Genomic DNA, 16,015 nt, shown 5'->3' with positions numbered 1-16,015 from the left:
CTTCAGTCTTCCTCTAAACCACCTTTAAGTCATTAAAGAATCATTTCCTCTCATGCTGTGCTATAGGGGTGCAGGATTTGGGACTCCCAGCAGCCACCAAGACCATCCTGCTCTTGGAGAAGTGGGTGTCAGCAACCAACTGTGCTGGCATCTGACTTCTTCAATGGAGACAATCATCCACCTGCCCCTCAGGTAGAGAATCTCACCCTGCACAGCTGTTATTTCAGTAATGTGAGCTTTTGGAGCAGCTCCTCCCAAGCTGCGAGCTTTCAGAGCCTGCTCTCCAACTCAGTGTCCTGTTTAGCTTTAGCACATCAACAGCACGCTGCCCTCAGCCTATCTGTGTGCATTATCTGCTGCTCTAATGTATCGTGTACCCAACCACAGCATCATTACAGGTAAGTGCTCAGGTTTAAATGCAAACATAATTGCATAATATGGGACAGCCAGGAAGAATAATGCAGGAAATAGAGCCAGCTCCATCTGATAGTGCAATCTGACTGGAACGCCGGCCCTTCGGATCAAACGCGCAGCCCAGATGGGGCAACCAAGAATAAAAGTGCTCCGTGGTATCTTTATTGTCATCATCAAAAACACTTAGCCTCCACAAAGGTAAAAAGGTGAAGATGGGACTGGTACAGAAAAGGTCACAGAAGCAACAGGGTATCACCGGGTTGTGGGGGTAAGGAAGATGTCACACCCTAGAAAAAGCCACTTTTTCCCTGTCATTCCAAGCTGAATTTGCCAGTTCCTAATGGGAATCTGAGCACTGAGTGGCATTTAGAACACTGGGAACACCCATGCCATCTTTCTGCAGTCAGGGGTGTCTCCTTAACTGTGATAAATCCAGATAAAGGCTCCCATCCTACTGGGCAAGGAGCTGCACAAAGAGGGGAGAACATTCTCCACACAAGACGCCTTCAAAATGAGAACATGTCTGCAGCAGATATGTACACTTTAATGCATTTCTTTTATGTAGCTAAAATTAGAACTGATTCTCAATGGAACAGCACTTCCATCTATTTAATTTTAATTTTTTTCAGTAGTTTGAGCTCACAGTGGCACACGATAGACGATTTCAGGGTGCAGGAAGCCCCACAGCAAATGCCAGAAGGCAGCTAAAAGTTAATTTAGTGCACTTTGAACACTTGCCCTGAATGACAACGCCTCCACTTAAGAGAGCATCACACATGTTATGGGACACTAAGCACTCTTGTAATTTCAGGAGATTTTAGCCCAAACTTCATGAAATCAGACAAGATGAGAGCCTATCATGAGAGAGAACCTCTCCACCAACGCGCTGCCCTCTGACCTGAGAAGCCTTTGAGTTGAAAGCACAAACTGCTGCTGTTTGAACTGTAAAGACATCCCTCTGCCTGCAACAGGGCTGTAACAGCTCATCTTTGTTGGGAATGCAGATCCCCTGCAATAATACACTCATGGCCTTCACTCTCTGCCCTCCCACACACACACTTGTTTGCCTGTTAATCATTTGGCAGAATAAAAAAAACCAGGGTCCTTCTACCTAAGGATCCCTGCTGGCACATCCTCACCCCAGAATCTGAATGCATTCAAGTGCTAAAGGATGCAGATGTGTGCTGAGTAATATTCCAAGGGTGAAATTTATTTTGGAGAGGGTTGGGTACCATCCTAGTGCACACACACAAAAGAAGATGTAAGTAAAGTGGAAATGCCAGCTATCACCACCTGACCCAGAATTATTACTCATGACACCTGTATTCAAATCCCTCATGTACCTGACAATCCAGAAACTCCCTCCTCCACACCTGAAAAGGAACATTGGCTTGGGGCTGTGCCAGTGACCAGCATCTGCAGTCCTTTCAGCATGGGAAAAACTCAATTTCTGCAACAGTGTCTGGGCCATCTCAGGTTTGAAGCCACATTTTTAGGTCAGTGGCTCCATCCCCTGATTCACCCCAACAGGACTCCCAAAAAGTCACTGCAGAGCAACACTGACTGCCCAACTTCTTCTGAACCAATTCATTTCAGAGAATCATGCAATCACAGACTGGTTTGGGCAAGAAAGGACCTTAAAGACAATTTACATCTAACTCTCTGCCAGAGGAGGTGACACTTTCCACTAGACCAGTTGCTCCAAGCCACATTCAGTCTGGGTTTGAACACTTCCAGGGCTGGGGTAGCCAAAGCTTCTCTAGGAATCTGTGCCAGAGTCTCCTCACCCTCATTTCTTCTGAATATCTCTACCTAAATCTACCACAGAATGGTCTGTGCTGCCTTCCTGTGCCTGCCCTCCCTGGTTCACTGGTGAGCTCAGGGAAAAGCTCCCCTCGATGCTGAAAGCAAAAATTCATGCATCTTCTGCTCACCAAACACAGGTGAAGGCAGGAGGAAAAACGGCAAATAAAGGTGAATTAGAGAAGGAAAGAGCAGGAGAGTGTGTTTGAAAGAGGGAGCAGTGTAACCCCTAGGTGGGTGAAGCTGAACCTGACCCTCGATCAGAATACCAGACCCAGAGAAGATGTGTGAAAGCAGGAAAATAAATCAATAAGCAAAACAGCGATCTCTTTCCTCAATTTTATTGGAGGAAGTTCAAATTTACCCAGCTCCTCACAAACTGTCTTTGGCTACAATCAGCACTAACGAGCTCTGACATTTGAAACTGAACTGAATAGGAGCTAACAGCTCCCAGCCCTCCACCACCCAGGGAGCTGACCGGGAATATTTGGTTAAAGTCATAGACGGGGCTAAACTGAGCTTTATTGAGAAGAGCCAGCGTTCAGGGGTAAGTGTTTGTAGCACTCACTTCACCTGACGCTTCCCTGCCCGGGCACGTCTGCTTTTCTTCACGGGGACCACAGAGCGCTCAGTCCCCTCCTCTCCTCCCCGGTGTAATTATTTGCTGATTTTTTACGAGGTCCGCTTACGATCCTTTAATGAAGTCCTTTGCTCTGCAGCAATTCACGGGGACAGATTGGACACGAGGGGCTTCCACTTAGGGAGCTGCCAGTCAGGGGATGGTACCCAGCGTTTAGCCAGCAGTTGTTAAGCCGGTCTATCACCCGGCTATTACAGGCTCATCACGAAAACAGCTTGCTTTTACTGGCAACCACATCAAATTAACCCTTTGCTTAGAGACAGGAGGAAGCCTCCAATAGATTCAGAGTGGCAGAGAGCTCTGGTTTTCCCTCCTGCTACAGTAATTTATTTTATTTTTTTTTCTCTGAACTGAAATCTCCCAGCTTTAAATTCGTTTTTCTTCTAGCTGTACACCTAGTTCAGAATTTCAGTCTATGCTAAACAGTGTGATAGCACCAACAGTAACAAAACCAGCAAAAAAATCAAACTTATAAAAAAAAAAAATCCTAAACAACAAATACTATTTGTCCTTTCTCTATGCCTCATTCTAAACTTTGTGCACAGAAGAAATCATGATACAAGATGATTGTCTCTCAATCCCTACGAGAGGTTTGCTACAAGACTAAATTTTCAGGTTTTTGTTATCCTCAGGATCAATTTTTTTTTTTTTCAAAGAAATAAAACATAACTGTGCTCCCCTCCCACACACTTTATCCAAGGCTTCTTCTCACTCCTTGTGGATGGGGTGGGATACCTGATCTTACCCTCACGGCAAGAGGATGGGCCAGGGCAGCAGACTCAGAACTTTAGAGCTACATCCATGGCCAAATCACATCAAGAATCCTTTAAATGATCCCGCTCTGGCCAAAACTATGCCTCTGAAATCTCCCAGATTTCAGTAGAGGGTAACCACATGCTCAGTCCTTTCTGGGTGCTGCTGGAGCCAGACCCCAGAAAAATTTGGGAAGGGGTTGTAGGTCAGCCAATGCCTCTGGTACACAGGAAACACCAAGTGGAGCATCCACTCACAGCACTGCTCTGCTTGGGACTGGGGAGAGGACACAAGTCAGAGGGTGACATAGTCATCTGTGAGTGACACAAGGCCACATCTTTATCCCACTTCACACCACACAAAGGACAAGACCATCAGATATGTTAAGCCATGCTCCAATGCAGACTGAGCCCGGGCTAGGTGTCTCCAAGTTTTCCAAGTCAGCCCTTTCCCCATCAAATTCAAGACAGGAAGCTGGAGAAGGTACAAAGCATCCTCCAATTTCACCCAGAGCCCGAGGCTGGACACCCCAGCACAGTCCCAGGCATCCAACATCCCCACTCCCTTCCCCCAAGGAGACAAAGGCAGGTTGAGCAGGGCTTTTGGACACCCTATTTAGTGGAAGGACCTACTTCTTTAAGGATCTTTCCAACCCAAACCGTTCTGTGAGTCCTCATCCCACAGATGGAGAACCAAAGCTGTGGTTTCAAACACAGAAAATCCTTCTGCCTCCAAAATGCTGAATTGCTGAAGGAGTCAATTAGAGTTTCTGTCATAATTGAGGAGAAAAGTGGCAGCAGCACCCTGTGCAATCCCCTGGGAGCAAGTGGAGAGCACACGAGCCCACAGTCACTCTGGGAGCTTCCCCACACCCTCCTGACCTATATTGGAGCCTTCCTTTTGTACAGGAAGGGAAAGATTTGCTTTCTGTTCCCTGGAGCAGCATTTCTAAAATGGCACTTTTCACTCTAGATCTGTTTCTCTTAATGGCTGGGAGCAGGCATGAATGGAGGAGGAAGAGGGAAAATGGTTCTCACTAAACTATGCCATGTTCAGTTCTGGTTTCACACAGGTTTGTTTAAATGCACATGGAAAATCTTTGAGGTGCTTTGGATTACAGGGACTGGCATCGCATCCTGGGGATTATGGCATTCCATCCTAGGATATCCTGGGGATAGCTCCCAACCCACCTCTCAGTGCAGCTCTATGAGTGGTGGGGAGAAGTGGAAAGCCACTTACAATTCAGGAAATCATCTCCCCAGAGACATTAGAAAGATGGTGGGACTGAAAATAAAAAGAAAAGGCTTTTCACAATGGAGGTGGGGGGGAAAGAGAAAGTTACAGTTCAGGACTTCATTTTTCACCTGACAGCAGAAGAGGTAACAGTTAAACCTCAAATTGGGAAGTAAAAAGTTAAAGGAAAATAAAATCACACCACAAGCACGTCTAAATTTCCCATTGCACCCAAGGCTGAACTCATTAAAAGGCAAAAAAAGGGCAAAAAAATGAAAAAAATAAGAAGAATGAATTAAAAACAAAAGAAAAACAGAGAAAAAAGAGAAGCAATTTTGCTTATCCTTTCCTCACACACCTAGCAGCCCCTTTTGGCTATTATTTATTTATTTACCCACCCCTTCCAGAGCAAGGCCCTTATTTTCTCATTTAGTCCAACAGAGATTGTCCTCCTGGAATGACCTTTTTTTTTCCTTTTTCTCTCTCTCTCTCTCCTCCTCTCCTTCCTCCCCCCCCTCCTCCCCTCTGCCTCCAGGCCATTGCCCTCGTGCCAGTAACTAGATAACACACTCTATCAGAGATTTTTTAAAAAATCATTGCAAAGGCACTGGGGCTGATAGTGGCATCAATCCTTGCCTGACACGGGCTCGGGTCAACCATTTATCTCTTCACATTGCCTGTGGTTACTGGGGAGCCCATCTTGGTTCTCTACATCCTAACAACCTTGCAGATGGTACCTCTCTGCTCCAGCAGCCTCCGCACCCCAAGATTGGTTCTGTGGGTTAGTTTTTATCAGGTTTTGTTGTTGTTGTTTTTTTGGTTTTTGTTGGGGTTTTTGTTGTTGTTGTTGTTTGTGTTTTTTGTGGGTTTTTTTGGTTTTTTTTTATGGACTGTTCTGCTTCTTTTCTGTGAGGGTCTGGAGGTTTTATTGCACTCCCCAGCTCCTTCTGAAAATGATTCTATGACTAAGGTAACAGGTTAAGAAAACAGGCAGTTTGGAGATGCAAGGATGGGCTTGCTGGCCTGTTAAAAGTGAATATTTATGAAAATGTACACAAAATATTTTAGAAGAGTTTCATCTAGTCCTACTCCTGATATCCCATCCTGTGTGACATGGCTGTTTTTCTCTGGTTGTACTGCCAAAGGACCCAGGAGCTCTACTCACAACCCAAGACAACATAAAGTCAGATTCTATCAGGATACTTGTGAAGAAATCCAAAAAACTATTCCCAAACCTCAGTAAATTGTGATCCCCATGGCCAGACTAAGAGCTCTGGTGTTTTGCATTCTCTAAATGAGTACACAGGTATCCAATATCCAATGGATACACCCATGGTATGATATTGTATCATTCTTCCTCAAGTGGAGAAGAGGGTAGCTGCCTTATTAACCCCCTCCAAACAAGCTCCCTATCAAACTGGAATCTGCTCTGTTCTGGCAATGTTCAAAGCCAGGTTGGATGGGGTTGGAGCATCTTGGTTTAGTGGAAGGTGTCCCTGCCCATAGCAGGAGGATTGGGACCAGATGATCTTTTTAAGATCCTTTCCAAACTGAACCACTCTGTGACTCTATGATCCCCACCCTGCCATAGTGGTTTTCCTCATGGACTGCCAAAAACGAGCTTTTCACCATAAAAAATGCAGCCATCAAACATGCAGACAGCGTGAGGACAGCTCTAAAATGAGAGTAAAAGAGAAGAGTCACTTCCCATCACTTGTAACCCTCACAGATGGAGAACAGGTCCAGGAGTTGTCCCTGCGAATGCAGGGGGTTGGAATGAGATGATCTATAAGGTCCCTTCAATCCTAACCAACCTGTGACCTTGCATCACTCCTGCTGTGAGTAATAAAGCAACAAACAGCCCTTTATGCCCAGAGTGCCCTGGGTTTCCTGAGACCCTTCCATGGCCCCTGAAAGCTGCCCAGGTTTTGCCACCTTTATAAATCACCAAATATCTCCCCCAGTTTAAACCATTTCATTGCTTCCCTCACCTCCAAACACACTTTTGCATCAAGAGAGATGGTAAGTAGGGGGAAAAAAGGCTAAAAAAGAAGAAAAGCAATGATTCTAAGATCTGCAGAGGAATCCAAGGGATTTGAAGAGTTAGTCCTGACTATATTAAGTTGAAGTTGAACAGAAAGGATTTTTGAGGTGACTGCACATATCTCAGACAAAGCCTTTGTGGCATGCTTATATTTTTTTCTTTCATGAGAAGTGAACAAAGCAGTTATCCCTGTACCAGTCACCAAACTAAGAATTCACAGATCCTCAATACTCGAAGCCACCCCTTAAATCTCAAGACTTTCCCTTAAAGCCCTGTTAAAAACAAACTCAAGGCAGGGCAGCACACTCAGGCAAAGCTATAATCCAGGGTGGCATTTTTATCTCGTAAGTTATTTTTTATTAACCTGCTCTCCCTCAACAGGGACCCCTCGAGGGTCAGGTTGCAGGGAATTCACTGGGATACCAGTTCAGCTTCCCTATGGCTGACTTAATCCATGGCATGGGCCCTCTGCCAAATATTCCATCACCCATGTGAGCCAGCAGAGGAGGGGGAACAGGGAAGCACAGCTCCAGCAGCATGTTTGCATCATGATTAGGTCTGGTCCAGCGATCCGGAATAACAATGGGAAGGCTCACTAAGCATAATGGGTTCAGAGCAATCCCAGCCTGGTCAAACCCTCCCAGGAGCATCCTCTCCTTGTGTTTTCAGGGTGTTCTGCACATCTCATCAAGTGTCACCAGAAGCTGACGTCTCATTATGCAGCCAAGGTGGAAGTGGACAGGTACTGAGTGAGCATTAGAACTTCTCTTTTCCCTTTTATTATTTAATTCATGTCTTCCCATTATCCAGCGCATTCTTGAAGCTGTGAACTAATTAAGTCCTGTGGGATATACAATCAGTGCTGGGCGGTTTGGGTTTTTTTTTCCCCTTCCTCTTTTTTCAGTAGGCTAAATTGCATTATATACTGAAATAAAAATAATTGTGCAACTCTTCTTAGATAATAACAGAGCAAGTTACAAACACTAATGATGCTGAATGCAACAGTGGGGCAGAGGCCTGCTGCTTACTTCTTGTGACCTAATTAAGTCATACAGGGCAAAATACTTCAAACACTAAGTGAGGCAAGAGCTTAAATCAGTTTCTAAAAAAAATCATAAAAATTATTCTCTGGGGGGTAGGTGGGGGTGGGACACAGACAAGACCCCAAGAAAAATCCAACTTGAACTGAAATTTCATGAAGTCTGCCATGAAAATCACAGATTTCCAGGTAGCATCTTGGAACTCCATAAAATTCTGGGAGTCCTCTAGATTCAGATCTTAGCCAAGCTCACACTGTAACCATGGACCTGATGTTCTTGCAGATCTTTTTCAACTGTAAGGATTCTATGATTCATGCAAGCAACAGCTGGGAGACCAGATTTGAAAGGAAGAAAACTGAGTGATGGATTTTACAACATCTAACAGAAAATGCAGCTGTTTAAATAATACAAATGATGAAAAAATACCCTAAAAACTGTGTCATGGAATAATGGGCATATCATAGGATATCCTAAATCGTAAGAAACTCACAAGGATCATTGAGGCCAACTCCTGGCTCTGCAAAGAACAACCCTAAGAACCCCAATTTGTGCCTAAGAATATTGTCCAAATGCTGCCTGAACTCTGTCAGGTTTAGTGATGCCACCATTTGTACATCTCAGGTTCAAGCTCCCAGTACCAACATTTTACTTTTTTTTTTTTTTTTTTTTTCTGCTATAAACCAAGGCTGTCATCTCTTCTTGCCAGTGCCCGTTCATTCCATGCCACAAGCCTCTGTCAGCCTTTCTACATTTTCACTTCCAGTGCCATCCTGGAGCTAATCCTGCTCCACCATCATCATCAAATCACCTCTGAGTCAACCCTCCCACAGCACCCAGCTCGGCTGAGTCCTTGGCCTGCCTGGGCATCCTGCAGCTGGCAGCAGAGGAAGCAGAAAACAAACCACTGAGAAATGCAGCTGTGCTGAGAACAGGATCATGGCCCTTTTTTTATGGAGTGCTTTGAGATCCTTGCATGAGCATGCAAGAGAAGTGCCAGATGTTATTATAAAGAGATGCAGCCCCATTACTAGTACACAGAGTTGTGCTGCCTGCTAATAGCACCATTATCCTAAGGCACGTGGTGCTATTAATGCATTTCACTGCTTAGTGCTGAACCTGGGGACCATTTTTTCCACTGGAAAGGTAAGGCCAGTTCACATGACATGATTTAAACCTTCACAGTGAAGCATGCATGCGCTGCACCAGGTCGTAAATCTTAACAGGATGCTGTCAACCAGGAAGGGACCAAAATTGAAGCCATTTATCTGAACTCCCCACCCATCCACCTCTGCTCACCCAAGCCAGTTTTGGGAAGAGGGATAAAATGATTCCGTATGCCCACTGGGTTCATTAAGCGGCAGCAAATCCCAGATCTAAAGTGCTGCTGTTTCCATCCTGCTCTGAGTGAATTTGTTCATTCAGGACACTTAGGACTTCCTTGGTTTTCCCTACTCTGAGCAGAAAAATCACAACAGGGACAAACCTCGCAGCTTCTTCCTCTTCTTCCTCTCACCTGAGTCAAAAGACATCCTGTCATCACTGGGGCTGCAGGAGCTGTGACACAGCTGAGCTGCCCAGACCACAGGGAATATCCCTCCAAGCTGCAGCCCAGGCTCTGGGACTCCAGGGATGCCCTTATCCCATTTGGGAAGGAAAACAGGAATGTAAGGAGTTACTATTTGATCTCATTCTTGCCTGGGTACTTCCCTTCACTCCTGCAGTCACCAACCAGCAATTTTGGGAGGTTGTTTTTCTCTTTAGCTGGGCATGTTTTTAGGTACCATAATTAACAAGGCTGATGTTAACTAACTAGCAAATGAACCTTAATAGGTAACATTCTGCATCTGACATTCCTTCACAGACCAAGGACAGGCTTAACAGAAGCAAGGAGTTGTAATTTAGGATACTCCACCACAATAGTAATATTCATGTAATGTAGATTTGCAAGTATTCAAAGATTCTTAAATATAGACTAGATACAATATATAAAACTAAATATAGAATTCAGCACTAGAAATGCACCAAAATTACTCTGCCAAGACACTGCAGATACTTTTTTGGGGTGGCAAAGTAAATATAAAGTCCTTAAACACAGGAAACCTCTTCGCAGATAGAGTTAAGAAATATTGTGGTAGCTTTAAAATTGATGCTGAGCAATGAACTTCATTTTCCTAAGCTATGCTAAAAGATTATGTGAAAATTTTATTTAATAGATTAAAAATAGCATTTGGTTTTTATCTTAAGTCAGGTGTGTAACTATCCCCACTTACACATCCCTGTATTCGGGAGGTCTCCACCACATCCCAGGAGCTGCTCCTTTAGGAAAGGACAGTGAAAAAGGGATAATTGGTGTTCAACAAATATCCAAACCCTCTTGATTTCTTCTTACAGCTGGCTAAACACCACCTCTGCAAAACTGTGGAGACTCTAACAGGACATTTCAGGTTAGCAATGACATTTTTATGTATCAAGTCTTAACATTTTTGCTGGTTCAGGATTACAGCTTTTTTGTCATAAACTCTTGGTGCATGTCTTCTTCTCCTGCTATACCCACAGACAGCCCTGGAAAGACTGTCCCATTATCCTTCAGCTACTAAAAAGCAGCAAAAATCAAATATAACGAGGGCTGCACTGAATGCTAAGTCTCTGCCAGAGAGCTGAAACTGTACCTCATGGCTAAGATTTCTGCTCAACAGAAAATAACATTTTTAGAACAGAATTGAATTTGTATTAAAAAAAAAAAAAAGGAGAGAGTGTTAACAAATATATACATTGCTCAGAAAATAAGGTAAAACTCATTTATGTATCATAAAATACATGATTAGCCATAGTTAACCATTAATTCAGCTGTGCTGCATTAGAACTGCTATTCAAAGTTGGAAAGCATTTAATATTATATATTGCTGCTGCTCAGCCTAAATTGTTTTTTTTTCTTGCCCCCCTTTAAATGTACACAATATTACAAATTTAATTTTAAGCTGTTTGAATCAGTCTGTAAAAAAGATTTGATTATACCTGAGTGTTCTGGCCCCAGTTTTTCCATATCTCAGTAATCTTGGCAGTAATTGGCTGATTAGCTCCCTCACACTCCATCTCTGCCTCAGTTTCCATGGTAATGTTACAGGAGCTATTATAGATGAGAACTTCATCTCTTTCCACTTTAGGGCTGAAACGAGAAGGGAGGTTAAATGGGGTGTCATCAATCTTAATGAAATGCAATTATTTTTACTCTTATTAATCATTGCAAGCCATTAGCTTGTGGCAACTCCTGGCCACCATTTGTCAAACTTTGCAAATTTCGGTAATTTTGTTTCCATTCTTTTATTGTTTATTTGTTTTTCCCCCCTTTATCTGCACACACTCAGGATGAAAATACATGCAGTAAATATCTCTCAGTGATGCTTTTCTCCTTCCCCAAACCATCACAGACAGGAACGAATGCCATTCTAGGACCAAGGCAGGCAGATCAGTGCAGACAACAGGGAGGGAATCAGCAGCGTTGGGAGCAAAGATGGACTCCTACAAGGAGTAGGGCTTGTTTGTGTCTGTCCCCTCCCCACCTTACTCACACATAGCAATGGGGAATGAATAACTTGCAACTCCCCTAGGGCAAGGGGAGAAATTGGAAAAACCACACAACTGGCTAACTGGTCCCTAATTCCAACTGTGAAAAAATGAGCTCATTTAGGGGTTCCAATTCCTGCTACCCAGCTGATTGCAATGATGCTTTGTTGCTAACATTGGAACATTAACTTAGTAAATTAATTAAACTTACTTAACAGCCCAGACTAAGCAGATTCGATATATGTGCCAGTTACACCAGCAGACATTTGCTCTAAAGCCTCCCCTTGCATAGGGGGAAGAAGTAATAGAAAACGTGGTGGGAGAGAAGCATTTTTTCCCCTTGGTTTTGCTCCTGACAGTTGCTGATTTTTGTAGAGTTTCATTGCAGGGAGCTACAGGATACAACATATAGTTTAGTGGTCAGCAAATTGTGGTGCAGGGTTAATGGTTGGACTTGATGATCCCAGAGGTTTTTTTCCAACCTAATTGATCCTGTGACTCTTGGCCATTGCTATTTCTTCCTCTCCTCCCCACCCCACCATCAGATTCACGCTGGAAAGGTGTAGGTAGGTGAGAAAAAAGGAGAGGAAAAAAGAGTAACACTGACACAGCCCAGAAATCACACAGCTATTCTGAATAGCTAAGAAAGGACAGAGTTCCCAGCATGATTTACTCAACAAAACAGAGGATCAGATAGGCAGGACCAGGATTTTAAGAGGCCTTCAGGTTCCTGAAAATCCCATATAGCACGATTTTGGTGAAGTGTCTCTGGGATTAGAATCCCAAAATGGTTTGGACTGGAAGGACCTTGAAGCTCATCCATTCTCATCCTGTGCCATGGGCAGGGGCACCTCCCACTATCCCAGGTTACTCCAATCTGGCCTTGGACACTTCCAGGGATCATGGGGCAACCACAGCTTCTTCTTCTTTATTCCCCTGTGCCAGGGTCTCCCCACTCTTACAGGAAAGAATTCCTTCCTAATAACTCACAAAAATCTACTTTCTGTCACTTTGAAGCCATCCCCCTGTCACTCCAAACCCTTGTCCAAAGTCCCTCTCCAAATTTCATGGAGTCCCTTTAGGCACTGAAAGGTGTTCTCCCTGCAGCCTCCTCTCCTCCAGGCTGAACAATCCAAATTTTCTCAGCCTTTCCTCACAGCAGAGCTGCTCCATCCCTCTGATCATCCTGGTGCCTCCTCTGGACTCTCTCCAACATCTCCGTGTCCTTCCTGGGGGCCCCAAACCTGGGCACTGTTCCAGGTGAGGTCTCATGAGAGTGGAGTAGAGGGGGTGAAGCATCTCCCTTGCCCAAAGCTCTCCCAAAATTGACCCAATTGGAAAGCCAAGACCTTTGTTGGGAGGGTGATGATCAGAGTGGTTTGATGAAGATTTAAAAGTTCCCTGCTGGATGCAGCAGCTCAGTCTGCAAACAAAGCCCTGCTCTGATCTGATCTGCATTTAGGGGCTGTTTGTTTTGTTGTCCTTTTTCAGGGTTAAGGTGGTAAAGGAATCGGCTACATTAGAAACTACAAAAATGCTCAAAAAAATCCAAAAACTCCATCCCCCCCCCAAAAAAAAAAAAAAAAAAAAAAAAAAAAAAGAAAAGAAAAAGCCACCACAAAACAAACAAACCCACAAGTGCATCTTTGCAAGTTGCTGAACCCTTTTAACAGCAAATTTTTATTTTTATATTTAAATGAACTTTGAACTTTTCCCTCTGCTGTATCAATAATCAAAAGCCAGCCTTGGGGAACTGTGCTTGCTTTTGATAGCTATACTTCGAGAATTAATCTTGTCCTGTACAACAATTCAGTGGACTGGGCTATCTCTCAAGACAGCAGAGTACTTTTTAAAGCTCCAAGAAAAAGACTGCCTCTTTTAAATAACCAACATTTTGAAAGGCAGAATGGGGAGGTGGTCAGCTGGATGCAAGACATGGACACAATTTCCCAAACATTCAAGTCAATACAAGGACTTTTGACTGGTTTTCACAGGGGTTTATTTTGCAAAAAGTAAATAAGCTTTGCTTGTAAGAAGAGCCAGCTCCTTTCTGTCCTCATGCAAGCACATCCCGAAGCACTATTAACAAATTACAATGTTTAAAGGAGATGCAAGAAAAGGAGTGAATTATTAAATGGAATTCAGAAATGTACCTTGATATGAGTGTTGTTAATGGCAAAACTTACAATTCTTTTAAGAAGTGCGCTTTTCCCATTATGAGGTGATAAAGGATGGGCTGTAGTACAGACTACATAAAGAAAATATTTATTTAAACTACTGAAAACCATTGTTCAGGTGGCTGCCCCATCCCTGCAAGTGTCCCAGGCCAGGCTGGATGGGGCTTGGAGCAGCCTGGGATAGTGGAAGGTGTCCCTGGCTGTGGCAGGGGGTGGAATGAGATGAGATTTAAGGTCCTTTCAAACCCAAACTATTCTGTCATTCTATAAAATTAGTAAGAAAAACAGGAGAGATGCAATGTGCACTAAAGTCAGGAATTACTTCAGTTGTTTTGTCCCCATTGTGGGATAAATGTCCTAACTCTTGAACATTTGCATAGAACTAAAATTCATTTATTATTATTATCACTACTATTATAATTGTTGTTGTTGTTATTATTTACTATTCTTAATTAAAGCAATCAATATGTATTATTTCAGGAATCCTTAGACTAGTTCTTTTCTGGTGGAAACATTTACATTTTCAAAGACTTTCCTGCAAATTCCGTGAATATTTTAAAATTAAATATTTTTCTGAAATGTGAAAAACTATTCTCAGAAGTTCTAAAATAAGTTAATTTGTATGATTCAAAATTCTCAATTTTTTCTTTCTATTTCTTCTCAGATTCCTCAAATCAGGAAACTTTTTTGAAAACAAACAATCTTTGCCCCTACTTCCCTTTAGCAAGAAACAATTTCCCTTTAATCTAGAAATAAACTCACTAGAAAAAATATCAGCCCAAGTGTTAATTTTCAACCAAAAGATAAGCATGAGCACAATAGGGTGAAAAGTTAAAACAATAAGAAAGATGTTGAAGCAGTTGGAAAAATGGAAAAATAGCAAGTAAAAAAAGTTGATGGATTTGCTTCAGAAAGCTCTCCCTGATAAGATTCCCAGGAGGAATAATAAATCCTGTCTTTGGGGCATTCACAGTTAAACTGGACTAAAAAACACAGTGAAAACAATAAGCAAATAGTCAGTAAAAGGATTTTGTGACTTTCTCCACAGTGGCAGCCCAAACCAAGAAAAAGAGCAAGAAAAAAATGTAATCAATAATAATAATAATAACAATAACAATAACAATAATAATAATAATAATAATAATAATAATAATTTCATTGAATATGCTTTTTCTTTTTTTTTTTTAATCAGTGAAGACCTGAGCACAGTTTTGATACTCAGGGAAAAAGCAGCAGGAAAGAATCACATATGGGGTTGTCCTGTCCCTCTCAGGTTTATTGGTTCACTGGATTGGGGTCACACTGAAGTGAAGAAAAGCAAAGTTCAGTTCAACCAGACAAGGCAAGGCTCCTGGAGTTTCTTGATTTGAAATAAGTCCTTCTGGGAGCAGTAGAGCTGATTAAATTAGTTTAATTTTATTTCTTTTTTTCTCCTTCTAAGTCTCCTTGCTTTTGTCTTCTCCAAAAGATCTGTGCTCCCCATCTTCTGGGATGTTACAGGACGTTACCAATGCACAGTGTGCCTTTGGACACTCAGCCAGTTGTACAGATAAGGGCAGAATTCTGCCCTCTGTCTCCTCAGCAGGAAAATAGTTTCTTTCTGCCTAACACTGATTTTCTCAAAACTGGGAAGAATTTTCTTTAAAAGTCCAGGGCCTGGTGAAATCTAAATCAAATTAAAAACTGGTGAGGAAGAAGTGACACACCCACTGAGAGGTGACACAACTGTGCAAACTTTTTTTTTTTTTTTTTTAATTCATTTTAGTAGGAAACTTCTACTTTTTATATTTTAAACTAGTTTAAAAAAATGTTCAATTAGTGTCTTGCTGTCTTTGTACTATAAATGCCAGTTGGTTGTTTTTTTTTTTTTTTTTCCTCTCAATTCAAGGTATCCAGAGCTCCCTCTGGTGAATCAACCCCTGGTATGATGTAAGGATCTGGTCAGGATGAGGATCAAATCTCTGCAACTCCACTGGACTGTGGAAAGATGCAGCAGCCAGAAGTGGGTTCACCACATACAGCAGGAAATGCATTGCAATGTTATTCTAATTTTTTTTTTATTAAATAACTTCTGGAAAGTTTTGCTCAGCTTGTTCCAGTATCTAAAGGGGAGATATAACAAGTCTGGAGAGGAACTTTTCACAAGGGCATGGAGCGATAGGACAAGGGACAGTGGCTCCAAATTGCAGGAGGGGAGATTTAGATTAGAGATTAGGTAAAAATTATTCCCTTTGAGGATGGGGAGGCCCTGGCACAGGTTGCTCAGAGAAGCTGTGGCTGCCCCTGGATCCCTGGAAGTGTCCAAGGCCAGGCTGGATGAGGCTTGGAGCAACCTGGGATAGTGGGA

At 42.8% G+C, this 16,015-nt stretch overlaps 1 protein-coding gene across 1 annotated transcript in view; it reads right to left on the bottom strand.

Annotated features, from left to right (window-relative positions):
• The window catches only part of PKHD1 (PKHD1 ciliary IPT domain containing fibrocystin/polyductin), a 171,822-nt gene that overhangs the window by 103,750 nt on the left and 52,057 nt on the right, over positions 1 to 16,015 (bottom strand). The window contains exon 36 of the mRNA XM_066316758.1: positions 10,943 to 11,093. Coding sequence (XP_066172855.1) covers positions 10,943 to 11,093 — 151 coding nt within the window. The remainder of the gene's footprint in view (positions 1 to 10,942; positions 11,094 to 16,015) is intronic.

Source organism: Sylvia atricapilla, chromosome 3 (genome assembly GCF_009819655.1).
Source record: "Sylvia atricapilla isolate bSylAtr1 chromosome 3, bSylAtr1.pri, whole genome shotgun sequence".
NCBI classification, from domain to species: domain Eukaryota; kingdom Metazoa; phylum Chordata; class Aves; order Passeriformes; family Sylviidae; genus Sylvia; species Sylvia atricapilla.
This window is presented reverse-complemented; position numbering and strand designations above follow the sequence as displayed.